This window comes from Eriocheir sinensis, chromosome 13 (assembly GCF_024679095.1).
Source record: "Eriocheir sinensis breed Jianghai 21 chromosome 13, ASM2467909v1, whole genome shotgun sequence".
Classification (NCBI taxonomy): domain Eukaryota; kingdom Metazoa; phylum Arthropoda; class Malacostraca; order Decapoda; family Varunidae; genus Eriocheir; species Eriocheir sinensis.
In genome coordinates, this window is record NC_066521.1 from 22,623,214 (window position 1) to 22,650,963 (window position 27,750).

A 27,750-nucleotide genomic window follows, 5' to 3' on the forward strand; every position below is an offset into this window, starting at 1 on the left:
CTCCTGGAGAGAGAGAGAGAGAGAGAGAGAGAGAGAGAGAGAGAGAGAGAGAGAGAGAGAGAGAGAGAGAGAGAGAGACTTTTAATACGTAACCTAAAACAAAAATCATGGGAACCTTACCTCACTCCGTCACCTGTTTTCCCATTACCATCTGTCTGTCTGTTTCTGTCTTTCCCATTCACTGCCCAGCTCTTGTTAAGGTAAGCAGTGCCTCTCTCCTTTCTCTTTAGTATATTCAACAACAACAACAGAGAGAGAGAAAGAGGGAATAGAAAAAGAGAATAACATACTAAAGACTCTATATATGAGGGTGAAGCTGGGATGCTGTATAGATGCTCATTACCTCAGTGTTCATCTCCGTACCATTTGCTTTCTGACTATGATATGATGATGATGATAGATTATTAAGTATTCACGTCCTACCCATCATTGGCTCAAGGGTCAATGATACGAAAATGCGCACTAAGGTCACGAGCCGTTATATCATACCCCCCCCCCCCCCATACTTTACCTGACCTTATATAACCGTGTATTTGACCTCACTACAAAAAAAATCCATTTAGCAATAATGAAAACCGTTTTATTTGTAGTTGCAGTAAAGGGAATCGTACCATACATAAATAATATCAAAGGGATTCAGATCTCCGACCATTTCGTTATGATAGTATTCGAAACCATTCCCTGTGTAGTGTTATGTAGTGCGTGTATGTAGTTATCTTAGTGTTGATCAGGCAATAGATTCCACCATATGCGTGTTCCCAGTGCTATCATGTGTGTGTGTGTGTGTGTGTGTGTGTGTGTGTGTGTGTGTGCTCTCACTAACTAATAATAAGATTAGACAAAGGAATGCCACATATGATTCTAAACTAACTAAATAAAACACTTATTCCTAAAGATATAGATAGATAAGGTGCAAATTTAACACATCAATAATCACCTAACTAATAATATCCTCCTATCAACATATTGTTATTGTTATTATTCATCCTACCCTCAAATAACAACTCGTATTCCTTAATTAACAAAATTATATAGAGAGACTGTTGATAAGGTGCAAATTTAGCTTCATTCACAAATATATTCACTTACTATTGTAATCTTACTATATATTCATTATATTCTTACATAACAAAATCGTATACCTCAACAAACAATAAAACGATAAAGCCCGTTAATAACCTACAAATATAACAACACAAATAACAATCATATCGAGTAAATCAACATTACGGAGAGCTACATAGGATTAGAATTCTCCTCTTAAGACACACGAAAAAGGGTTACAATGCCACATGATATCAGATAAGTGCTTGAAAGGTACTCAGTAGCTTCAATAAAGATTCGAACCACATATAGGTATGGCCCGGGCTGTCATGTAGTGCCATTTCTGTAGATCGAGTGCCACTGTATCTCACCTGTAATATAAGAAAAAGAGTGAATGTGTTAGATGGAATGATGATGATGATAAGGAGGATAGTAGTAGTAGTAATAGTAGTAGTAGTAGTAGTAATAGTAGGAAGGCTTGTAACACTTCCCATGATAATAATTCTTACGGTTATAAGCAGACTGACCACCATCACCACCACCACCGCCACCATCACCACTCCCATCATTATCATAACCGCAAACCAACACACACACACACACACACACACACACACACCACCACCACCACCACCACCAAACCGTTACGAGGGGAAGACACTCGTATAAAAAAAAGTAAAAAATAAAAAATAAAAATAAAACAGGTACCGCCTTCCTCCCGTGACCTGAGGCAAGAGAGAGAGAGAGAGAGAGAGAGAGAGAGAGAGAGAGAGAGAGAGAGAGAGAGAGAGAGAGAGAGTCTTTGAAGAGAAAATCATATGAAGCATCTCTCTCTCTCTCTCTCTCTCTCTCCCCATTACATATATTAGCATTCAGGTACACGCCGTATGTTGTTATATGGAAAAGAAAAAGAAGAAGGAAAAAGAAAGAAAATAAATCGACATAAGATTAAGGTGAAAAGATTTGCATCACATTCGCTTTTTTTTCTTTTTCTTTTATTTCTATTTATTTTTCTTTTACTTATTTTCTTTATAATGTATTCGAATTTTTCTTTTTCCGCGAGCTTCATTTTATTATTTTTTATCGTTATTATTATTATTATTACTATTATTATTATTATTATTATTATTATTATTATTAACATCCTTCCTACTCTTCCTTCAACTTTTCTTTCTTTCTTTTTATTTCCTTGCTTCATTCCTTTTTCTTCTCTTTTCTTTCTCCTCCTCCTCCTCCTCCTCCTCTTTCTTCTCTTTCTTCTCTATCCTTCTCTCCCTCTTTCTTTCTCCTTCTCTCTCACTAGATCTTAAAACACTCCCAAGATTTTCTCTCTATCTATCTATCTATCTTTTTCTCTATCCATCTATGTCACCCTCTTTCTCATCCTTCCCTTCTAGTCTTTCTTATCTGTCTTTTTTTTCACCTCCTTTCCTTTTCCTTCTTACTCCTACACACTCTCTCTCTCTCTCTCTCTCTCTCTCTCTCTCTCTCTTTATTTATCTATCTATCTGTCTTCCACCCACTCACACCCACACCTACAAACAACACAAACACACTCACACTGGCTAAGAATGCCTCTCGCTGTACACTCGGAGAGCCTCTTGGACCACGGGCGTTAGGGCTTGAATGGCATCGCGAAGTCCCGAGTCCCAAAGTCCCGTGAGCCCAGACTGCCACGCATCGGAGAACCCGGAGTCCCAGCGGTCCCAGAGGCCAGTGAGGGACCTCCTGATGCTGAAGAAGGGGACCCCGCCGTAGTAGAAGGCTCCGGCTGCAGCTAAGAGAGCCACGACGATGGTGTTGGAGACGTTCAGTGTGAGAAGGGATGAATAGGTCGTGGCTCGGGTTGTTGGGGGATTCGCTAAGGCCCTATCAGTTTCTTGTTCCTTGACTGGGCTTCCAAGATGATTACGTGGGAGGTTACTCTGCACTTCCTCACTCCCGTAGGCTTTGAGGATGAGGACCAGGACGAGGACGAGTGATGTAGAGTGTAGGATCTTCATTGTGGGTTGTGGAAATAGGATTTTTGAAGGTGATCGGTGACTTCGACTGTTCTTGTGGTGTTAGTGATGGTGGTTGCAATGCGTTTCTTAGGATTGATCGATGACTTCAACTTCCTCTTGTGGCGTTACAGTAGTGGTGGTGGTGGTGGTGACAGAGAGGGTTAGATTCCACGTCCGCCTCAAACGAAACCTTCCTCCTAACTACGAAATCTCACCACCGCAAGCTGCTATTTCCTAAGGTACCGTTATGTGACCAGAGGAGGTGGTGGCGGTGGTGGTGGTGGTGGTTGGGGAAGGGGAAGAGGGGGGTGAGTGGTAATATTCCCCTCCCTCCTCTCTCTCCTCCCCCCACAAATATGTCAGTGGTGGAAGAATCTAAAAAAAAAAAAAAGTAGGGTATGTGTGTGTGTGTGTGTGTGTAACGGATGACTTTAGTGGTTATATGATCGTGTGAAATATGAGATGATGATATATAAGAGAGGAGGAGGAGGAGGAGGAATTTGAATTGTGTCATGATCATACTCTACACACACACACACACACACACACACACACACACACACACACACACAGAAATGCATGTCAAGATAATTTATTGGTTTGTTTATCACTTCCGGGAAAATAACAAGAAACAACATCAACAACAAAAAACAACAACTGCAAGAATAACCTCCTCCTCTTCCCCCTCTTCTTCCTCCTCCTCCTCCTCTAACGTATATGACTGGAGGGGAATATTTTCACTTATTTATTTACTCATTTTTTGTATTTTTTTATATATATTTTTAAGGTCAATAGTCTTTAACTGTAGCAGTAGTAGTAGTACTAGTAGTAGTAGTAGTAGTAGTAGTAGTATAAAACAACAACAACAAGAACAACAACAACAACAACAAATGCAACACAGAATTAACTACATTTTTTTCACCGCAACTTTGCATAATTTATTCCACATCTGCCAGAGAGAGAGAGAGAGAGAGAGAGAGAGAGAGAGAGAGAGAGAGAGGGGGGGGTGGGGGGGTTGTCACTATTACCTTTACTATTACTACTGTTACTACTACTACTACTAGTACTACTACTACTACTACTGTTCTTGTTGTTTACGTTGTTGTTTACGTGAACTCTGTCGCCAAAGGGAAGGTGAGATAGAGAACACGGAAGTGAGCTCTCTCTCTCTCTCTCTCTCTCTTCTTCTTCCTCTCATCTTCATTCTCTCTCATTTCTACTTTTCCCTCTATCTATTTATCTACCGCTATCTATCTATCTATCTATCTATCTATCTATCCATCTCTTCTTTTCCTCCTTCTCTACATTCCTTACCATCTTTATTCTTCTCTTTCTTCCTTTTTTTCCTTTTCCTTCTTTTAAATTACCGTCATTTCTTCCTTCTTGCTTTTCCTTTATTTTTCTCCCCTATGAATTCCTTCTCCCGGAAATGAAAGAACGGAGACAGGAAACTCTTGCACTAGAAATCAGGACAAAAGGACACTCAATAACTATATAGGTGACGGGGGGCGAGGGCGAAGGTCATGACGCAGTGCTTGGCGGAAGGTTGCACAGGGAGAGAGAGAGGGTGAGAGAGGGTTGGAAGGGAGGGAGGGAGAGGGAGGAAGGGAAAGGAAGGGAGGGAGGGAGGGAGAGGGAAGTTTGAACGGTCATGAGTCACTGGGTTAACGTGTTTCTCGATTCCTTCTTCCTATTCTTCTTCCTTTATTCTCTTCTTCTTTCTCTGTTCTTTTGTTTTTCTTCTCGTTTTCTCTTCTCTGTGTCTTCCTTTCTTTCGCTTTCCCTCCTATTCTTTACCTTTCCTTTCTTCTTCTCTTCTTCTTCCTTTGTTTTTTCCTTCTTTACTTCTGTCTATACTTTATCTTCGTTTTCTTCTCTGTTTTTCTTTCTTCCGTGCCTTCTCTTTCATTCTCCTCTTCCTCTTATTCTTCTTGTCTTTCTTTCCCTCCTTTCCTGCATTCCTTCCTCCTCTCCCTCCTTCTCTTCCTCTATCTTTCTTCTTCAGATTCCTTCTCTCGTCATTCTTCCTTCTTTCTCTGTTTTTTCTCCCTCTTCGTTATCTGTTTCTTTTCGTCTCTCCTTTCATTACCTCCCTCCTTCCTTTCTTTCTCTCCTCCTCCTCCTCCTACTCCTCCTCCTCCTCTTCCTTCCTCCTCGCTAAACATCTGCTTGGGTTCTCATAACTGTTCATTGTCTTAGAGAGAGAGAGAGAGAGAGAGAGGGGAGAAAGAATGCAAACTTTCTCTCTCTCTCTCTCTCTCTCTCTCTCTTTTCCTCTTTTTTCTCCTCTTCTTCCTCTCTTCTAGCCTTCTTTCCTTCTGTGTTTATATCTTTTGTTCGCTTTCTATCTATCTATCTATCTATCTATTTATCTATATCTAACTAACTATCTCTCCTTCTTTTTCATCCTCAGAATCAACGTAAGAATGAAGACCCAACAACTTCTAACATGGACCACCACTACTTCCACCGTCGCTGCCTCTCTCCTCATCCTCCTCCTCCCTTGCCTGACGGTGCCTTCAGGAGCTGTTCAGGCCAACACCCCGCAGTACCACCCAGGCTCAGGGCCGGGCTCCCATAATCACATGAGGAAACACAACCACGGAACGGGCCATAAGCACCATCACCCCAACCCCAAACGGCCGCCCACAACGATGGAGAGGATTGAGAACAGACAAGACCCCAAACGCCTGCCAAGGGAAGAGTGGACGAACCCGGAGCTCCTGAAGGATAATGAGATATTCCACGATAGGGAGTAAGTATTTAGCCTGTATTTGGAAAGCTTCTCGTCAGTGATTTTGCGGCGCCCTTGTCATTAAGCCGCGAATATAAGGTTCACTGCTCTCGTGGAAGTTGTTGCTTGGGTTATCATGACTGTTTTGTGTTCTTAGTGATAGCTTTACACGACCTCTGCATCTTGAACGCTGAAATGACCCATGAAAGCCCAGTTTATCTTCTCCGTGGCCTCGTAAAATAGTCGTATAGTGGGAAACCGATACCATACCTTTGCTTCCTTTTCGCCAGGCACCTGAAGGAAGAGTTACCTGAATACCTGAATCTGGAAAAGGTGCAAGAGATGTCTGAAAAGGAGCTGGACTTTCACTACTTCAGGTAAATACTCGGACATACCTGTTATTACCTGAGTGTGATATGACTTTTAATAGAGGAAATTGAAGAGAGAGAGAGAGAGAGAGAGAGAGAGAGAGAGAGAGAGAGAGAGAGAGAGAGAGAGAGAGAGAGAGAGAGAGAGAGAGAGAGAGAGAGAGAGAGAGAGAGAGAGAGAGAGATACACATACATACATATTTACATACAGACATACAGACATACAGACAACAGATTATAAAGACGGAAAAAAAGATAAAACATACGCAAAATGAGACAGACAGACAGACAGATACAGACCCTTTAAAAAAGAAAAAAAGAAACAATTCTCACCCACTACATGCGAAAAAAGTCTAACGTGACGGAGATGAGCACTAAGACCACGCGCATCCTACTACCCTTTCAGAATGCATGACTTCGATAACAACTTCTTGCTCGATGGTCTGGAGTTGCTGGCGGCGCTGGGACACATCGTTGACGAGGATGAGGAGGAGGAGGGGGAAGGAGAGAAGGGGGATGAAGGAGGAAGAGGAGGAGGAGAAGAGAAGAAGAAGAGCCAGGAGGAGGAACTGAAGGGCCTGAGCGAGGAGGAGAAGAGGGTTGTGAGGAATTACCGATACAAGAAGTGGGAGGAGGAGTGGAAGTTTTATATCGGTAACTACTACTACTACTACTACTACTACTACTACTACTACTACTACTACTCTCCTCCTCCTTCTCCTTTTCCTCTTCGTCTTCTTCCTTCCTCTGTTTTCTATTATTTTCTCTTTTCCTCTCATTTTTTGTTCCTTCCTTCCTTTCTTCTTTCTTTCCCTCCTTCCTTCCCTCCTCTTCCTCCTCCTCCTCCTACTACTACTACTACTACTACTACTACCACCATCACCACCATCTTCACACCATAAATCAAATTCTTCTTTCATTATCGTCATTATTAACTTATTTATTTATTTGTCTATCTCTTTTCAGACCTCGTGGACGGCGTGCTCGAGAACAATGACCTGAACAAGGATGGTTACCTCAGCTGGTCTGAATTTCTCAAGGGAAGGAGAAGGAACATATAAATTAAGAGGTCACACACACACACACACACACACACACACACAGGCGCTAACAGAAGAATATATTGGATGTAACTAAAATAAACCATCATAAATACCTTTGTTACTACTCTACCTATACTGAAATACGATGATTGAGGATCTAACATATTGCAAAGACACTGTTGAAATAGAAAACATACGCGCTAACAGAAGAATATAATGGATGTAACTAAAAGAAACCATCATAAATACCTTTGTTGCCCTTCCTATAGTGAAATATGCAAATAGAAAAAGCTAAATTGCATAGTCACGAGTGAAATACCAAGCCTATGACGTCACCTCGTACCAAGACTTACCCCAAAACCTAATTAACACTCATACCAGTAGTTATTAAGAAGTCATTTAGTAAACCTTAGTACAAAACAACCCATTTGATCATTGTATTATCCTGGTACCCCTTCATGCTGACTAGAAAGGTTTAAATTCAATGCCCTCCATCCCGCCCAAATCCTGCCCCACCCCAAAGGAAGTTAACAGCCATTTCCAGTATAACATCAGCTATTCACGTATTACCTCACAAAAAGGCGGAATGTTAAGGTACAAAGGGCCATCTAGTATACTTTTGTTAAGGTTTATATATAGGATATACAAGAGAATGGAGTGTAATGCGCATGTCGACCTTCTATCGTTTAGCTGAGAAATAATTCGCGGAGATGGATATAATTTGTCTACTTTTCCTGTATGTTTTGACTCTAAAGCACTGTAAAGGGTTTGTATGAATAATATTTACTTAGTATTACCGTTTTTAGAGCTTAAGGGGAGAAATAAACGGCAAAATGGCTCATGCGGCGAGTGAGATCAACTTGTCTACTTTTCCTGTATATTCCGACCATAAAACATTGTTAGAAAAGTTTGAAGAATCCATTTTGATCTATAATACATCTTTTCAGAGCTCAAGGGGACAAATAAAAGCTAAAATAAAGAGGATGGGAGAATAGCACGCATGCGCAGTAGCCATCAACGCGACTTATTTCACAAGGGGAGGTCAGGACTTATTTCTCGCCGCCCCGCCACCCCAAGAACCAGTGTTTTGAATGGAGTGTCTGGACGCCGCGGTCAATCTTATGCCTTTTTACCGTCTTTCTCGCCCTGGCCGCCCGTGTATCCCGTGTGTGTTGTCTCCCCGTGTGCAGGAATATCTTCTCGCCACACCGATGCCAAGGAGGAGGTGTGTGAGCCAAGGGAACGGACGCCAGAGTGGATTTTAGCGGAGTTCACGTCAACCTCCATAGCAGACAGGTGATTATTGCTTCCCTTCCGTTTACCGTTGATGAGGTTTCCGTTGCTAATGTCTGTGTCTTGTCTGGTGTACGGGGACCAAACTATATGCTGGGGCGTACCAGGGAGGAGGGACTGTACTAGTTGTATAGCTGGGCATCATCTCTTGGTCCAGGAGGCAGGTGGTGTTGTGTTGAGGGGGTGTTGTGTTGAGGTGGTGTAGTGGTGTTGAGGTGGTGTAGTGGTGTTGAGGTGGTGTAGTGTAGTGGGGGTGTTCTTGTAATTATGCCCAACATTTAAGTTCCCAAAGGCTGCTGCTTTCGTCACCTGTGCAGAGGGCTTACGACCATTATCCCTGACCATATGAAATGAATTCCCAATGCACTTTCCAGCCTATGTCTCATTGGATCATGTTCTGTTGTTTGATGAGCTTGGATAGGCTGGTGCATTGGTTGGTTTACTCACCTGGTTGGCTACCCCAACTTACAATCATGGTTCACATATTGGCGGTACGTAGAAGGATAGCCCGCAACTGCTGGCACGCCAGCCCATCAGTTCAATTAAGGACATTATGATTTGTACAAAAATAATGGGCGGAATTGTGTGCCATGTGCAGCTAGGTGTTAAGCATGGTGTATAGATATGAGTTTGTTACAGAACAATGTTAATAATGGGATGAGTTTTAACAGAGGCAGGTAATTATTCCGTGTATGAGAACAGTGACTGTTCAAGGGAGAGGTGAAGGCCCCATTTAAATACCTGGATTGTGCCAGCGCTAACAACGCTGTCTGGGAGGGAGTTCCAGTGATCAATGCACCTAACACTGAAGAATCTGTGTCTACACTCAGCAGAGGTGTGTGGTTTGGCTAATTTGAATCTGTGGCCTCTGGTAGTAGTGACTGGGGAGATAGTAAATAGATCAGGCAGAGAAATGGCACACTGATTATGAAAGATTTTCCAACATTTAATGAGGTCTGCTCTCAAAAGTCTGCCTTGTACAGAGTATTGGTTAAGAGCCTTGAGACAATCAGCATAACCTAGTTCAGCCAGGCCATCTATGTGTTTGGTCCAGCGGCGCTGCACTGACTCCAGCAGCCGCAGGTCACCCAGGTATCCAGTGTTCCAAACTGTTGACCCAAACTCTAGTAAAGGTCTTATGTGAGACCTTTCGGTTCTTTGCCTGACGGTATACTCAAGCATGGCTCATAGGGAAAGGTCATCCAGGTAAGAAATTATTTTGAGTTGAGTCACAAGCAAATATTTTGAATCACTTAACGAAGTGAGTGTCATCTGTGCAATAGTGGAAGACATGGAACGGATGTGCTTCTCAACTGTCATTTTAGAATCAAGAGTGACTCTCAACAAATGAATACTAGAAACATCCTTAATCCGTTCACCAAAAATATGCAAACAAGGATGAGGATGTCATTAGGTCACCAGTCAATAACATGAACACGTACCATAAAACGGGGTAATTTGGGACAACTTTTTGGTAATTTTGGGATTATGAACGAAAAATATATATGAAAATAAACATTTTATTGGTTTGGATTGCAGAATATAAGGCTAGCTAAGCTGCCAAAGCTTTTCAAAATAAAAGGAATCTTTTTCCTATTTTTCTCAAATTTTTTAATGCCTGTCCTGAATTACCCCTTACTTTGGGGTATATTGGGACGGCTAGCAGTATAATGGAAAAACATAACAAAAATGACCTTCACAGACAAAATTAATATATATCACAACTTTAGAAAAAAAGTACATACCAAAACCAAATTAATGCATCAGCAATATGCCAAAACAGTCTTTGAATGAGAGAATACCATTATTAATCATTGGTTTCTCTAATTTAAGCACAATGTCATTGTAGCTGGTTTCATATTTGTCTCTGTTCTCTGGATACTTGAAGGCTACAAAGCCTTGCACTGTCTTGTGTAACTGAGTTTTTCTCAAGTAATCACCTTTTCTTTGCACTGGGGACTGGAGGTCTGTTTCTCTAATTGTTTTAAGTCTCTCCAACACCAGGTCAGAAACATGTTCTCTTGTCTGTAGGACTGATGGTTCTTTGTTGGATATTTTTCTTATGATCTTGTCTGTATCTATTGGAAAAATCCCAGATCCTTTGAATGCACATTTTACAAGATCTGTCACATCTCCCAGTTAGTCTAGTAAATTGCTCAACAAGTGAGGGAAATGTTGCTTGGGTAGGGTAATTTCCTCCCTAGGATCAGCTTCCAGTCTGTGAGAACTTTGTACCACTTCCTCTTCATTTGTCTATATAACACAACGTCAAGGGGCTAAATATACTAAAAAATCCAAGAAAAGCGCTTTTACATCATCCCGTCCCAAATTACCCCGTGTCTGTTGTGTAGCATTTTTCACAAAATTCGTTCAGCTCAGATCCGTCTGCAAACTTACCTCATAGGACAAGGATTCTGGCCTCTAAGTTTCTGGTCTGCATCTGTACAACAAATCGTGTAGAAGAACTAGTGTTTCCTTCATGCAGAGGGTGGGTGTAAAGGTTGACATTTAAAGGGCAGAATGTGGAAGGACATTTAAATTTTTACTTTTTATAAAATTTTAGGGAATTTTTAACCCTACCCTCTACAGGTCCTAAAGTAAAGGTTTTAAGGATTTGGAATTTTCTAATTAATCACTTACATAATTGATTCAGGCGTCCCAAATTACCCCGTTTTACGGTAACACTCTACACCCCTCTACATCACCTCACCCCATTTCTCCTCCCCTTCAGCACCCCAGCAAGCAGTCAGTGGATCAGCGTCGCCATGGAGGCCACACTAGGGAAGATCAACGAGGTGGTCAGTGAGGCGGCCGGTCATCTACAGTCGCTGTGGACGGAGATCGGCTTCAATGAGGATGTCTGCCAACACAGACAGCACAAGATGGTGGAGCATGTCAAGGTGGGTTTTGGAAGGAATGTGACAAAGCTAAGCACTAAGGCAATGAGTAGTTATAACATATGCTCACAATTTTACTTGCCTACCTGAATTTTTTTTTGAGACTTGCAATACATATTTTCAAAGGCCACATAGGAGACTAGTTGGGCCTGTACTCTCAGACACTATCTATCCGTCTTATCTATATTATTTACTATTCTATTTATTCATTTTTCATCTGTTATTCACTGTCATACACCTACATAAGTCATGGTATTCATATCCTGTACTTAAAGTCTTGTCTCCCACATCCCTTACAACTAGGTACATGTCATTGTGTTATTTTATGTGCAAGTATTAACATCGAATATTGATTTTATGTTGCTGTTTCAATAATAAAGTTTAATTTCATAATATTGTAGATAGTGCAAAGATCTGCCATTGGTAGTTGCCAGGAATTAATGTTAAAGTCTTGCCCTTTTTCCAGAGCCTCATGACGGACATGGTCGAGGGAGAGAGGAGCCTTATGAAGACGTTGGTGAAGAGTATTGAGGATAATGGATCAAGGTTTTACCATCTCAACAAGGTACGATGCCTCAGGACTGAACATTACATTAGTTTTTTTACAGTACAGTACAGTAGGAGTCTTCAATTTTCTCTTTTTTGGCATGTTGGGGAGATAGAACTTAAATTTATTAGTACGTATCTGTTAGGTATCTTGCCATGCCTAGTTATACCATATACCCCCAACTTTACCTTTACCATATCAAGAGAGGAGACTTAAGACACCTCTCCACCCGAAATTGACCTCTCTTTCGGCCACTCCACTTTACTCTCTTTTATAATATGGGACAGTGCTTCTTGGGCTTTTTGTTTCCTTGTAAATTTGTCTTTGTGCTGCTTCCTATACTATAAGAAAAAACAAAAAATACATCTCCCTCCCACCTGCAGGAGTTGAGTGCTAACCTATCTGAGCCTGAGGAGCACCTGTCACTGATGGAGCTGGAGCGTTACCTGCGGAAGTCCGTGACAGAGATGGAGAAGGAGGTGAAGGCGCGGCGAAAGGACCTGGAGGAGCTGAGAGCCAGGGAACAGGTGAGGGATGACTGACGACTTTATTTGTTTATTATTTTTTCTCTCAGACACAATACATATTTCCAAAGGTCACAAAGGAGATTAGTTAGGACTGTATTCTCAGCCACTATCTATTTACTGTATTACATATCTTATTTATTATTTATTCTATTAAATATTATTTTTTGCAGTAAAGGAAGGAAGTCAAGGACCATTCCATTCTTCCCTTTTAAGTCAATAGTGCAAACATGTTCCTTGATTCAGAGCAATGCAAGTTATTTCACATGGTTTCCCGGGATCTTTGTGAATGTAGAGGTATCAATAACATCAGAGGCAGTTCCATAGTCCAAACATGTCCCTTCGGTCAGAGTAATGCAAGTAATATCACACACTTCCCTAGGATATTTGTAAGTCTCTTGAGGAACCAGTAACTTTAGAGGCAGTTGCATAGTCCAAAATTGTCCCTTGATTCAGAGCAATATAATAACACACTTTCCCAGCATCAAGAGGGTCAAAATTATAGGCAAGTTCTTTTTTCCTTAACCCTATAGTCAAAAGAAGTTCCCTGATGCAGAGTAATACAAGTTATCTCTCACATACGTTTCCAGGAGCTGTGCGAGTGTCTAAAGGAGGACCTCAGTATGATGGAGAAGAAGGCCATCCCCAGCAAAGAGTCTGTCCAGGACCTGAAGCGCGTAGTCGATACATTGGAGCAGGAAAAGGTTAGTGTTAGTTGTCATATGAAGGTGAATGATAAAAACAAACAATATAAAATCAAATAAAGGAAAATAAGAAAGAAATCACACCTAACAACCTTCACCCATCCTTCACAGATCGACAGGAACAAGAACTTCCTCCGCCTGAAAAACAACCTGGAGCGGCTTCTGCAGGAGCTGGAGCAGCCGCCAACCAGCTCCTTTGAGTGCTCGGTGGTGACGGGCCTCGAGGATCTGTTCGTGCTATCCAGGGACAACCTCAGGCGCCTCAAAGTGCTGAATGAAGAGTATGAGAAAAGGGTGAGTAGGAGAGAGAGAGAGTACCTATTAGAAGTGTGAGTGATAGAGAGGAGAGTGAGAAGAGGGTGAAACAAGAGGTGGAATGAGGTATATGAGGAGAGGTTAAATAAGACAGAGAGGAAATTAGTATGAGGAAAGTGTGTGAGGTAGAGAGGAAATGAGGAGAGAGAGAGAGAAGGGGGTGAGTGAGGTGAAAAAAACTACCCTGGAAATGCCCGAAACTCCTATGAAAGTCTTGTCAAATGTGTGTGCTTGGGAGGTGAAATGTTCAAGAGTATGACCTTAGATAAACCTTTGCCAGGGAAGGAATGGTGAAGTAGTACCGTAGACTAATTACAGTTGATGATGCAGCCTCACTTTTTGTCTATGGCTGCAGGTGGAGGACAACAAGAGGGACGCCATGAAGCTACAGGAGCAGATCCGGCAGCTGAGTGATCGCCTCGGCCATGACCCAGGTGAACGGGATAGACTCCTGGCGTCGCTTGCTGGCCACACCCCATCCGCCCTCTTCAAGGTGAATCCTGTGTACCTTGACCTAACCCCTTCTGTTTTGACCCCCATAACTTGACCTAACTAACCCTTACATACTCTTTTGACCTCCACAACTTGACCTAACCCTTTCTGTTTTGACCACCACAACTTGACCTAGCCCATTCTCTTTTGACCTCCATAACTTGACGGAATGCTTTCTGTTTTGACCTCCATAACTTAACCTAACTAATCCTCTCTGTTTTGACCTCCATAACTTGACCTAGCTCTTTCTGTTTTGACCTCCATAACTTGACCTAGCTCTCTGTTTTGACCTCCATAACTTGACCTAGCTTTCTGTCTTGACCCCCATAATTTGACCTATCCATTTCTGTTTTGACGCCCATAACTTGACCTATCCATTTCTGCTTTAACCCCACATAACTTGACCTATCCCTTTCACCACTGACCTCTTCCCCACTCCTGCTCTCCTCACATTCTCATTTGTATTGTATTTTAAGCAGTTTAGTTATTGTTCTTCATTGCTTTTTTTTCAGCTACAAATGGAGTTGGACAGACTGGAGGAGGCCAAGAGGGAGAACATGGAGCTCTTCATCAACCAACTGAGACAAGAGCTGGAGCAGATGTGGGAGAAGTGCTACATTGGGGAGTGTGAGAGGGAAGCGTTCGCCCCATACTGCGCAGGTGGGATTGTTTTTACCATTCCTTTTTCTTAGTCAGTCTAGTATGTTGAGAGACCTTTTTCTTTCTTCGTCTCCAAAAAGTAAAGTGAAATATTGCTGTTGTTTTGTCTACTCTACTTTGGTCTTGCTTTGGTTGGTGGGATTGTTTTTACCATTCTTATTCTTAGTCCGTCTAGTATGTTGAGAGATCTTTTTCTTCCTCTGTCTCCAAAAAGTAAAGTGAAATATTGCCATTGTTTTGTCTACTCTACTTCTGTCTTGTTTTGGTTTGCCCCATACTGTGCAGGTGGGATTGTTTTTACCATTCCTTTTTCTTAGTCCGTCTAGTATGTTGAGAGATCTTTTTCTTCCTCCGTCTCCAAAAAGTAAAGTGAAATATTGCCACTCTTGTCTACTCTTCTTCCCTATCTTGTTTTGGTCCTGCTATTACAATGCCTTCTTTTGTAGTAAATCTTGCATGTTGAGGGATGTTTTTTACTTCCTCCCTCTCACTGTAACAAGGGTGTGGAAATGCTACCACGTAATGTTTTGTCTTGATGCTTCCTCTGTCCTGTTTTGGTTATTTTATTTTTGTGCAATGCCTTTTTTCTCTTAGTAAATCTAGCATGAGATCTTTTTTGGCTTTCCTCTCACTGTAAAAAAAAGTGAGATAATGCCAATGTTTTGTCTATTCTATTTATCCACCTTGTTCAGTGTAGATTTGTTAGTTTACTGGTGATGGTGATGAAAATACATGGGGGTTTTAATATTATAAGCACATACACAGAGCAAGGGAAGATACAGTACTGGGAGTTTTGGAGAGATGGAGGTAGAAGGAAGGAGACCAGTTGCTAGACCTAGGATAACGTGGAGGTGTATACAGGAAGACTTGGCATTGATGGGATTGAATGAGCATCAGGCAGAAGACAGAGTAGAATGGAGGAGAGCCATAAAGCGTCCAACCGCTTTGGAAGAGTGAAAATGGACGTTAAACGAAATGATGATGATAATGATACATTTCTTAATATTCACGCTTTAAGTCCCACCAGTCCCAAATAGATAAACCTCCCTAAAATAACACCTCCTTTTGGCTTGAATTTCTTGGGTATTTGTTGCTTTAAAAATAGGGTCTACTGTACATTCTGAATTACATACATGCTTAGCCTTTACCTTTTTTCTCTTCACCTCAGAGGAACACAGTGAGGAGGTCTTTGAGGCCCACCAGGATGAGGTAGAGAGGCTGAAGAAGCACCACCAGGAAAACAAGAAGCTCTTCACCACCCTCGACCACTGGCACAAGGTAGGAAGGGTTGGGGGTTGGCCTTAAATATTTTAGCTCTTTTCTTTAATCTGGTTTTGGTTGTGTTGTGAATTTTGGAACACCCAGAAAAATGTCATGTTCTTGCTATTATATTTTTTTGGTGTATTTTCTTGGTGTTAATGTATTTTCACAGTATATTGTTGTTGTTGTTCTTTGTCTTCTTCTTTTGCTGGTTCTTCTTCCTCTTCTAATTTTTCTTTTTTTGTTTCCTCTTTATCTTATTTTTCTTCTTTTTCTATTTCCTCTGTTTTTTCCTCTATCTAATTTTTTCTTCTAATTCTTCTTTTTCTGTTTCTTCTTTTGCTATTTCCTCTTTATCAATTTCTTTTTCTTCTCCTTCTACTTTTTCATCATCATCTTTACTACCCCTTCGTTTGAGAAAGGCACAAGTGACATTTTGACCACCAACGACCTCAGTGTAATAACTCTTTTACTTTTCTAGCTCTGGCGGAAACATCTCGACCTCGAGGAACGCTCCAACAACCCGAACAGGCTCTTCGGGAACCGTGGCTGTGCGCTGCTGCAGGAGGAGAAGGAGAGGAGGAGGGTGAAGGCTGTAAGTATAGGCTCCTCATCTTTTGGCATATTCTTAGGGGCTGACATCTTCTCTTCATCTCTCGCTCCTTTTTCTTCCTACTTTGCTTTTCCTTCCTTCTGCCTGCCCTAACTTCACCTCACCTTACCTTACCTTACCTTGTGTTGCAGGAGTTGCCCCGAGTGGAGAAAGAGGTGGAGGATCTGGCCAAGGAGTACGAGGATGCCAATAGCCAGCCGTTCTTGGTGAAGGGGCAAGAGGTGGCCAGCTACATCCTGGACCACTGGCACCGCTACCATGACCAGAGGGAGCAGGAGAAGAAGGAACGGGTAAGCCTCTGCTGATGGCTTATATTTTAGGCAACTCCCGTTCAATTACTGGAACCCTCAAAAGCTAGATTAGGCGAACAAAATACCAAACATGCATGCAATAAAAGCCTTGAAACAGGACAGTATAGTATTTTCTGGGTTACAGCAATCAGTGCATACAAAGGAACAAAATACCAAACATGCATGCAATAAGAGCTCTGAAGCGGACAATATAGTATTTTCTGGGTTACAGCAATCAGTGCGTACAAAGGAACTGCTCCACGAGACGCGATCGGGCAGCAGACCTCGCACCGGAAGCGTGAAGAGGCAGCTGACAGGGGAGAGCGGCACCAGGAAGTGGGCCAAGCAGCGCCGCGTGCAGGAGAACTCTTCCCCTGAACCCTCCTCACTGTCCTCCATGTGCACAGTAAGTTTTTTCTTTTCTTTTTTGTTCTTTTTGTTCTTTTTTTTAGGTGTTGCCTATAATGCCAACCTCAGCCGATTAGTGGGGCAGGCAGATTTTTTTATTTATAATGGCTGTCTTTGCCTTGCCATTGTCATTTTCTCTTACATTTCAGCCTACACTCTTACATTTGAATTCTCTTACATTTGATCTATTCTTTATTTATTCCTTATTTTATGATTTATCCTTATTTATTCCTTGTTTTTCTTCACTACCTTTATATATGTTTGCTTGTTTATATCGTACACACACACACACACACACACACAGCACCAGTTATACTTAGCAAAGTTTGCCTGCTAGTTACTCAAATTACTATCCAAAGCATCAGTGTTCAAGCAAGCTCAGTGTCTCCCCCATTTAAACACATATACTCAGGAAGACAGAGATAGGTCCAGCATTGTCAGGTTGTCCTGCTCATCCTTTCATATTTGCCTATTTTCGACCCCATTAACTGTCTCCTGGGCCCCAATAACTAGATTCATTTATATTTATTGTTAAAATAGTTAATTCCTGATGTTTCTTGGCTGTAATGTGTATTTTATAATGTACATGTGAATGTGTGAATGTATGTCGCAACGCCATGGCACAGCCTCGTCAAAGGATGTTTATTAGCACGTCAGTGTAGAGGTTATGCTTAGGAGGTGCTCCTTGCCATGGGAACGGTGCTGATTCAACAAGCCTGCTACACCGGATTGCTCCTGAAGCGGCGAGAAGCTGGCAGATTACAGCGGGCGAGCGAAAAAAAAAGTACAAATAGTTCGCGCCTTAAACAAAAACACTTAAAAACAGCTAACAAAAACGGCTAACATGGCAATAGTTAGGCGTCGAAAACCGGTAAATATTATGCTCTGAGGACGATAATCTGGCAATGGTGGGTAGGTCATGCCCTTCAAAGTCTGTTCCCTTTCCCCACAGACGCCACAACACTTGGGAGGCCGAGGCATCCTGAGGGAGAAGAACCAGAAGACGCAGCGACAAAACACTGTTGAGAAGAACGGCAGCACGGCCTCGTCGCAGGCGTCCCAGGATATCTCCACGTACTCGGTCTTCTCGGTAAGTTGTATTTTTATTTTTTTTTGTTGTTTAATTTGTTTTGTTTTTTGTTTGTTTATGTTTGTTTAAGATTCACTTGTTATTTTCTCTGTGTCAGCGTTAACATTCACACCCTTCTTTCCTCGTGAGTGAATTATATTTGAGCGACAATTTTTCTTTATCATATTCTTTGTCCGACAAGGTGGTGATCACAATAAGATTCACTGCTATTTTCTCTGTCTGTTAGCGTTCAAAGTGCTCCCACCTCCTGAATACCTTTGATTGGCGGTTTCCTCAGCCCAGGAAGCCCAGAAGAATGTGGTCAGTGTCTTGTAGTGGAAGAGAAGGGAAGCGAATGGCTGGGATAGAAGCTTAGTTGGTGTTTGGGGAAGATGGGGTGTGAGGGAGATACCTTAGTCTTGCACCTAGCCAATCTTGCACCTTGTAGTCCTTTTTGATTGTATGTATTGCTGAGTCTGATTCAGTTCTTACTGTAATTGCTCAAGACATGGATAAGAACTCTTGCTTTGGCTCGATGCCAGAGTTTGCTTTGCATTAGGTTTGAATCTCGAATCTTTATATTATTATTAACCTGGTAGCTGCGGGGATCATGTTTCTTAACCCGGTAGCAGCAGGGATCATGTTTCTTAATGGTCCCTCTAAGTGAGAAAAATGAGAAAAAATCATCACTCACACAAACCAATTCATAATATATATTGAAGCATTTGTGATCAGTTTATGTATCATCTAGTTTTTTGGGGTTAAATCATGGCACAAATTTGGCCCGTCGCTGCTACCGGGTTAAAGGCCCCTCTAAGCGAGGAAAATGAGAAAAAATTATCACAAACCAACACATTTGTGATCCGTTTATGCGTCATCTATTTTGGGGGGTTTATATCATGGCAAAAATTTGGCCCGTCGCCGGTACATGGTAAAGCCACAAATTTGGCCCGTCGCTGCTACTGGGTTAAGGAAGGCAGTGGCTGAGAGGTCAGTGTGTATGCAACGTCCAGGAGGATGCAGGTTCGTGTCCTGCCCACCATGACAACAAGCTGGCAATTTTTCAGTCATTGCCGAGTGGCCAAAGACTATCCACATGCTATGAGCCAAGCAAGATGGTGCCATTATAAACACTTGCCTGCACCACAACGGGCTGGGGCTGACCACCAGACCCCACCAAGAAAGCATTCTGGCGTCACAGCGATACGTTAAAAAAATCTTTGGTCTCCTCCTCCTCCTCCTGTTCCTGTTTTTCTTACTGGGTTTATCTGTTTGTTATTTTGTACTGGGTTTGTGTAATTTGTTTTTTTATTATTCTGTACTCCAATTTTTAACTGGGAAAAAGTGTGTAGAAAAGATGGTGATTAATGGGAGTAACTAATATCCAAGTATGTACTGTTGACTTAACTCTGTAGCACAAACAATCAAAGGAATAGTGAAGTAAATGAATCCCATGTGCTCTCCCTCTTAGAATAAATAAATAGTTTTGGATAAGTTAAATAATTTTGACCCCATACACTTCTCTACTTCATAAAGGTAATCAACTAAACTAAAGGCAGATATATAAAGAAGTAATACTGTTTACCCTACACTTTAAATAAATGATAAAATACACTTTTCACCATAGCATAAATAGCCAACCAACCAAACAAATAAATAATACTGTTAACCCTATGCACCTCTCCCTCCTTCCCTCCCTCCCTCTCTCCCCCCCAAACAGAACACCATCCACCTGCGTAGCCGTCGCGAGAACATCCGCAGCTCCGCCATCTACGGGATCAGCCGAACCCCAGGACCCAACACTACCAAGCGCGTCTCCCCTAGGCGGGCACCCCAGGGACTCCCCAGGACGCCCAGGACCCTCCCCCGGGCTGCCCCACGCCGCTCCCCGCGCCTCAACACCTCAAGGACGCAGACGAGAGCCAAGAGGAACATCACCGCAGCCTCGCCAGGTCTCTCCGCCGCCTTCAGGTCCCCGCACAGGTCCAGGATGCAGCTGACCCCTGGTACGAACATGACCGCCACTAATACCACCACCACCGCCACTCCTACGCGCTGGAGTAAGGTTAGCTTTCTTATCTGAGAGACTTATCCGGTGAGGAAATGGACAGCAGAGAATTAATACTGCTCTTCATACTCCAGAACAGACTTTAAGTTACCTGATTAATTGCTTTCTTATCTGAGTCTCTTGAGAGGTGAGGAGACAATTGGTGCACATTCCACCCTGTCAGGAGAGAGTTAATACTCCTTTTCACACTCCAGAGAAATTTCGAGTTAACTGATACTTTCTTACCTGAGTCTCTTGAGATGTGAGGTGTCTAGTTTGCATGCCACTCAGTTAGGAGAAGGGTAATATTCCACTTCATACTCCAGAACATTTTGACTGACCTTGATTATTAACCTCCTTGATAATTAGCGTCCTCTTCTGAGTCTCTTCAGAGGTGAGGAGCTGGTTGGTATGCATTCTACCCAGTCATGAAAGTCAATACAGTCTTCCCTTAAATATTCACTGGAGCTACATAACACTAGACCTCCCTGAATGTTAAACTGCTGCTTGTATATGCTCCCGCCCTTAGAAACATTCCTAGCCTGCCTTTTTCCTTAGAACTAAAGTGGTGGTGGCGTTGGTGTTGGGAGCAGGATATGTTTGAACAAGTCTTTTGCTTTTGGTTGTTGGAAAAAAACATCTTCCTGGTGCTTGTTATGTCTCCCCTGCAAGAACCTGGGCTGTTTTTTTTCTCAATTATCGTTAAGCACAGCAGTAAAAGTGTAATAATTCAGCTTTAATTTAAATATGTTTCCTCCCAGTCAAGGTGTGGCGATAATTCCGATTAATTGTCGTTTTAAGGTTTGAGTTACCACATTTCATTCACTGGCTCTGATTTTTTATGCTTTTATTTCATACTTTTAAGGGAGCATTCACTTCCTTCATTAGAACCCGCTATTGATAACCTTTTTAATACGTAGACTTACATTTTTTTACTGAACTCCGTCACGCATGCTTGGCCAAACGTGTGTGTTCTTATCATTCCCTTAGTCGTACACAAGTGATTTATTTTAGTTTAAATTTTTTATGCACCTTGTTTTTTATTATTTCCTCCTTTGTATTCCAATAATCCACTTCTGTACACCTTTTAATCTTCCTTTCGTGCATTCTTCGTCATTCCTTGGATTTCACGTTTCACATCAAGGGTCACAGTAGCTAATAAGTCTAATAATATCCAGTTTGTCCCTGAATTACCTAACTTTCATATTAAGCAGATTCAAGATGCCTCACTACTTGGCTCAAAATGGCTGACTAATTTTGTTTGAGTCCTCTACATTTTTTTACAGTAAGGTAATGAATCAACAAGTACAATAATAATTAGGTTCCTCAGGCTGGATCTTATAAATACATGTATATATCTCTTGGCAATGATGTATTAACCTATTTGTATATACTGCCAATCACTCCGTTAGTTACCTTTGTATAGCTTAGGGTTAGGTTATTCCGAAGGGCGGCTTCAGGCTTAACAAAGAAGCATAATATTTAACCCTGTATATAGTATCCTTTGTTGATTTAAGCTGGACATCATAAGCGTTTTCATTTCATCACCATAACATTTTTTCTTTTTTACGGACTGTCTGTTAGGTGAGAAAAGCTGATTTTTTTACTTAGGTTGATAGCAACTTCATTTTTATTTTCATTTTTTATTTCTCATTTTTTTAAAGCTGTTCCTTGATGAAAAGCTTAAAATGTTTTGTTACTTAGGTAGCTAATAGTTTTTTTTTTCAGGTGGTTTTTCTCATTTATTTTATGCTGTAGGAGTAATGTGTTCCTTGCTGAGCCAATACTTACCTTCCTCCTCTTCATTTTAATCAGTAGTTGCAGATCTTTTATGGAACGTCGGTCACAAGGTTCTCTCGATGCTTTGTGAAGTGTATGACTTGTGGATTCCTTCCTCTGAGGCATTTGTAAAAAGCCTCCAATCATGAGAATGTTGCATAATATTTGTACCTCTTTTCGTAGAGTTTTTATACAAATGTTTAAGGATAAAGTATTGTTTTCTATTTCATTATGAGACTTTGATTAATGCCCTTTACTTTTAACTCATGAATTACTACCTCTCTTTTGCCCTCTTGTTCGTTTTCTTTTGTCGGAGCAGCGTCTAGTAGGCATTGTTCATACGTTTTGTTGACTTGGTAAATGGGAAGTTCAAGTCCCCAGTCACTAACTTTACCCAGCCATGGTTGTCTGTCCTCTGTATTTATAATAGAAGGTATTCCTGAGCCTGGGGGAGTGTCAGGGGGAACTCGAGGAACATGGTCTTGTAATATTACATTTTTTGTGCCTTAGGTGTAGTGTTTATAGGGGGAGGGTGTGTGTGTATATATTTATCTATATGCGTGTATATATGTGTACCGTAACAACCTTAGATTCACAGACGAGTCTTACATAGTCCGAGGAAACCCTGCAAAGAAGGATCAAGGAACTTTGCAGTCAGAAAGTAGCCCAGAAGATGAAGATGAGGAAGACAAAGTTCACAACAGTCTTGGAAGTGGGTCTTTTATCTAGTTGAGGCCAGCCAGCTAGCTTCCATCCATAAGTTATAATTTATGATTTTACCTGTATTCAGTCATTCAATCAGTGGGGGGGCTTGCCGCCTCGCCCACCCTACAACGCCAAGTCCAGGGGTCCTTCTGGGCAAGTCTCCATGCAGGCCCCTTCTCATCTGAAGTACCTCAAGGCAAGATCTATCGGCTTGCTCAAGCTACGAATTCTGTGGGCGTCCCCTCGGTCTCCTGTATTGTGGCATGCTATATGGGTACATGGCATGCTTCCCAGATGTCGAAACAACCCTGAGTGGAGACCAAGGGGGCTGCCCGTGTAACTCACGGCTAGGACAAGTTGATTAATCCTTGGAGGGTCTTGGAACGGGAAGGGCAGGTGTGTGGAGGCTTGCCCGGGTTGACTGACGGGAGTGGCGTTGGCAGGTGACAAGCAACTCGCCTCCTGCTGTATGCTTCACCCTAGTTCCCTTTATTTTGAGTTGTGAAAGATTCCATAATAGTGATTGGCTGGCACTTCACCCAGTCAAGATTGCAATGCTTATTTTCTTATTGAATAGACTACAAGTACATCGTCTGTGTCAGTAGGATATTGAAAGGTATAATGTATATATGGAAGTCATTTATTGATACACCATTAATCATACATAGGTATTTATACATAGTGAGATCAGGCAGGATTTGTATTGGAAAATTTTGACTATGTGGCTGTGGGGTTTGTAAACATACTGTGGGGTGACATCCTGTGTGAGAGAGAGAGAGAGAGAGAGAGAGAGAGAGAGAGAGAGAGAGAGAGAGAGAGAGAGAGAGAGAGAGAGAGAGAGAGAGAGAGAATATCAATCACATAATGTGTAAAGTGTATGACTGCTACTACCACTCCTATTACTACTACTATATATATTACTACTGCTACTGTTGTTGTTGCTGCTATAATAAAGGTCTCTTGGTACAGCTGAGTCTTCTTAATCCCATGATAAGGTGGGTGAAGGGAAATGTCTCCCTCTTCTTTGGTTCTTCTTGTTTCTGTTTTTCCATCTCAGCTCTCCTCCTCATCTTTCTTTCCTCTTCCTTTTTCAAATTTCGTCTACTTGGGGACCTATTTTTCTTCCTTCTCTTCTATCTCGGCTCTTCTTTACCTCTTCCTTGGTTCTTCTGTTTCTATTCCTTCTCTTCTGTCTGCTCTCCTCCTCCTCTCCTCATCTACTCTCGTCTTATACGTAGGTCAGCCTGGAGTCACCTCGTTGCCCTGTTGGAGAAATACAACATTAGTCACCATTAATACCTACCAGACAGTATGATTAATATTACTACCATTACTTCGGCCACACCTCCTCCTCCTCGCCCTCATTCATATCTCTATTCTCTTCCTCCGTTTCCTCCTCCTCTCCAGATCTCCCATAAAAACCCTTCAGCCTCTCACTATTCCCTCCCTCCTTGCGTCCTCTTCCTCCCATATATTATCTCCCTCACTATATTATGCAACCCTTCTTCTCCATCCTCCCTCCTTTCCTCCCATTTATCTCTCTATTTATGCCTATTTATCACTTTCTTTGTCTCTCCACGACGTCTATATTTCCTTACTAAGTGATTCGGGTTTGGTATATAGGCCTAGTTTTTAGTACACTCTCTCTCTCTCTCTCTCTCTCTCTCTCTCGTAATATCGATCAGTTTGGGGTAAAAAGTGTAATAAATCAGGAATATCGGGAAGTAATATTCTCAAGGAAGGATTTTTTTTTTTTTAGTTTTTGACGAATTTAACTTTTTCAGAGAGAGAGAGAGAGAGAGTGAGAGAGAGAGAGAGAGAGACGTAATCCAGCGCTAATACAACCACCAATCTCAACTTTACCATCTAAATTCTCTCTCTCTCTCTCTCTCTCTCTCTCGTACCGATCTAACCAACGCTAATACAACACCCATCTCTCTCTCTCTCTCTCTCTCTCTCTCTAACCAGGTTTACATTCGTAGCGGAAGATTGTACCTCGCCCGTAAACAAATTATGGACGCCCCCGGGGTCTCGTTTCGCTCCCCGTACGGTCGGGTAGAATCTGGTTAAGTATTTGTTTATGTCCCGCTGGCTGCCTTCCCTTTTCTGGTGTGTGTCCATTCCTCCTACATTCTTTTATTGCTTTTATCTCCCTTCAGTCTCCTTGGTGCAGTGGTTCCAGTGCCTACCTATGAATCTGCGGGTCTTGGTTCGAATCTCGGTTTGGGAAGTCTGATTTCCACCTTTGTTTTTACTTCTCTTTCCTTTTCCACCATTTCTTCCCTTCCTTTCTTTCCCTTTCCTTCTATTGCCACCATTTCTTCCTTTCATTTCTTTCCCTTTCCTTCTATTGCGACCTTTCCTTTTCTTCCCTTCCATCCTAACCATCTTTGCTTTTACTTCCCTTTCCTTTTCTACCATTTCTTCCCTTTCCTTCTATTGCCACCATTTCTTCCTTTCATTTCTTTCCCTTTCCTTCTATTGCGACCTTTCCTTTTCTTCTCATCCATCCTAACCATCTTTGCTTTAACTTCCCTTTCCTTTTCTACCATTTCTTCCCTTTCCTTCTATTGTCACCTTTTCTTCCCTTCCCATCCATCCTAACGAGCTTATAACACCACTTCCATACGAAATCATTACCTAACCATCATACAGCAACTGAACAAGGAAATAAAAGTCATACGTCCTGAACTTTACCAGTACCTGAATGGAGTGACATGCTGGAATGACTGCTTTACTACGACACAAGATTAGCTAACCTGGTGAAAGACCGAACGAGTGATATGATAAGCGAGAGCGACTCCACACTACATCATTATATCTACCCCATACAAACCCTGCAAAGAAAATAATAACTGCAATCTACTCGGAAATGACATCCTGGAATGGTTATATAGTCACTACACAAAGGAATGACGTAACTTGAATGGCGGAACGAGCGATCGGATTAGCCAAATACCACTTCACACTACATCATTATCTAATCCATACAAAACCTGCACAGGGAAATAACACGTCCTACCTACTCAGAAGTGACATATTGGAACGTCTATTTACACGACTCACTCGGGAATGGCCAGCCAAGTGAAGGGCGGAGCGAGTGGCCTGATGATGGAGGTCTGGACGTCACGAGAGACAGCGAGAGAAGGAAAGGATGCAGCGGCCGGTACCGGAGGGGGGAGGGAGATGGAGAGGGAAGGGGAGAGGGAGGAGAATGGGGAAGGGGAGAGAGGGTTAAGGAGGATGCACGAGAGGGAGATGGTTAAGAGGAGGGAGAATAGGCAAGAGAGGTGCTTGGAACATCAGAATAATTGACGAACCTGTAACAACCATATACCTATACACTCCTATTGCATTTATCTTCCCCGTACTTATGTTTCTTCTCTATTCTTCCTCTTCCTATTCTACCTTCAATCTATACCTGCCCACGGAGAAGGAAGACTTTCGCACATAAAAATAATTGACGAACCTATACCATACAACCATCCCTTTCGTAGGAGTTTGGGTCATTTCCAGAGGTACCTTCATGGCCCCTGGTGGTAGTTTGACCCTTCTTCTGTACCGTGAACTTGGAAAAACACTCATATAAACCCGATTTATCTCCTTTTCGGCCTCTGGAAATAGCTGATGTGTGAGGGGTGGAAGCGTCGGAGAATACCCCTTACTGCTCCTTCACCAATTTTCCTCCTCCTCTTCTATCTATAAACTTGATTATAAAAAGGCTTGCACAGGAGGAACTTCAAACACGAGAACAATAATTGACATGCCTAAACTATATAACTGCTCACTCCTGCTTTCTCTCTCTCTCTCTCTCTCTCTCTCTCTCTCTCCCTTCAAACTAACATAAAAATACTTATAATTGTAGTTTGATTCGCTTTTATTTCGGGTTTTATAAGTTCTTCCTCTTTTTACCTCCCTCTCTCACAAAAAAAACGGATTATTACTTTATATATGGGAGAGAATGGTGAACTAACAGATTATGTTTATATCTCAATCAGGATTATGTGATTGAATGACTCTCTCTCTCTCTCTCTCTCTCTCTCTCTCTCTCTCTTCCATGCATCTTAGAACATGCTGCTTCCTCCTCCTCTTCCTCCTCCTCCTCCTCCTCCTCCCCCGAAAACGTAGGACCAGAACCAGGATTTCGTGTCTCTCTCCTTTCCTACCTCCCCCCCTCTCTCTCTCTTTCTCCCACGCACCATGTAACCTCTTTCTCCTCCTTCTCCTTTTCTCTTCTCTTTCCTCTGCCTTGAAAAACGACATGATATTAAAATAGTTTGCCTCGGTAATTCGTCCTTGGCTCCCCCCTTGAGAAATCTGTCTAATGGTCCGCGGAAAAGACCTGGCTGCTTCAAACGGCGGCCAAGATGACGAGCTCTCAATATTTTTTTTTCTTTATTTCTTGATCTGCTGAGCTACTCCAGTCTCTATAGCTCGATTGGTCTGTCTCTCTCTCTCTCTCTCTCTCTCTCTCTCTCTCTCTCTCTCTCTCTCTCTCTCTCTCTCTCTCTCTCTCTCTCTCTCTATATATCTCTCTCTCTCTCTCTCTCTATTGTATACGAAGAACAAAAAGTCGGTAATAATTTTTTCTATTATTATATATTATTATTATTATTATTATTATTATTATTATTATTATTATTATTATTATTATTATTATTATTGGTTATTTTTTCATTTATTTTTTTCCTTTTTTTCCCGTGGGTTAGTATCAGGGAGGGAAAAATTCATCTCTATATAAGAACGAACGGGAATATTATGCAAAGTTAAGGAGACGCAATGGCCCCTTTTCTCCCCCTCATAAACTCTCTCTCTCTCTCTCTCTCTCTCTCTCAACAACTACAACAACAAATCGTCACCATCTCCTTCACGGTTTCCAAGTTTTGCGTTGGCAAGTTCCTACGGACGGCAAAGTTAGTGTGTGCGTGCGTGTGTGTGTGTATGTGTGTGTGTG

General features: G+C 42.0%; 2 protein-coding genes and 2 long non-coding RNA genes across 5 annotated transcripts; 2 read left to right on the forward strand and 2 right to left on the reverse strand.

Moving 5' to 3' along the window:
• Positions 1 to 164: 164 nt before the first annotated feature.
• Positions 165 to 8,048, forward strand: LOC126998215 (uncharacterized). The gene is made up of 5 exons (XM_050859706.1): positions 165 to 200; positions 5,461 to 5,802; positions 6,072 to 6,158; positions 6,557 to 6,804; positions 7,117 to 8,048. Exons 2-5 carry the CDS (start codon positions 5,474 to 5,476, stop codon positions 7,209 to 7,211), a joined length of 759 nt encoding a protein of 252 aa, XP_050715663.1. The 5' UTR covers positions 165 to 200; positions 5,461 to 5,473; the 3' UTR covers positions 7,212 to 8,048.
• LOC126998219 (uncharacterized) lies at positions 559 to 3,280 on the reverse strand. The gene is made up of 2 exons (XR_007752692.1): positions 2,605 to 3,280; positions 559 to 1,415 (listed from the first exon to the last, which is right to left on the reverse strand). It is a non-coding gene; the product is annotated as an uncharacterized LOC126998219 (long non-coding RNA).
• Positions 8,049 to 23,647, forward strand: LOC126998214 (protein regulator of cytokinesis 1-like). 2 transcript variants are annotated; one of them, XM_050859705.1, is made up of 15 exons: positions 8,049 to 8,489; positions 11,218 to 11,386; positions 11,850 to 11,948; positions 12,314 to 12,457; positions 13,045 to 13,158; positions 13,270 to 13,452; positions 13,829 to 13,966; positions 14,478 to 14,625; positions 15,794 to 15,903; positions 16,367 to 16,480; positions 16,630 to 16,788; positions 17,021 to 17,194; positions 18,149 to 18,286; positions 18,513 to 18,586; positions 19,986 to 20,134. In XM_050859705.1, coding segments are annotated over exons 1-15 (2,061 nt in total). In that variant the 5' UTR covers positions 8,049 to 8,193; the 3' UTR covers positions 19,987 to 20,134. The 2 variants fall into 2 exon arrangements, with proteins under 2 accessions (XP_050715662.1, XP_050715661.1); XM_050859704.1 differs by lacking the exon at positions 18,513 to 18,586 and having other exon boundaries at positions 19,986 to 23,647.
• LOC126998218 (uncharacterized) lies at positions 23,560 to 25,994 on the reverse strand. The gene is made up of 2 exons (XR_007752691.1): positions 25,863 to 25,994; positions 23,560 to 24,059 (listed from the first exon to the last, which is right to left on the reverse strand). It is a non-coding gene; the product is annotated as an uncharacterized LOC126998218 (long non-coding RNA).
• Positions 25,995 to 27,750: the final 1,756 nt, after the last annotated feature.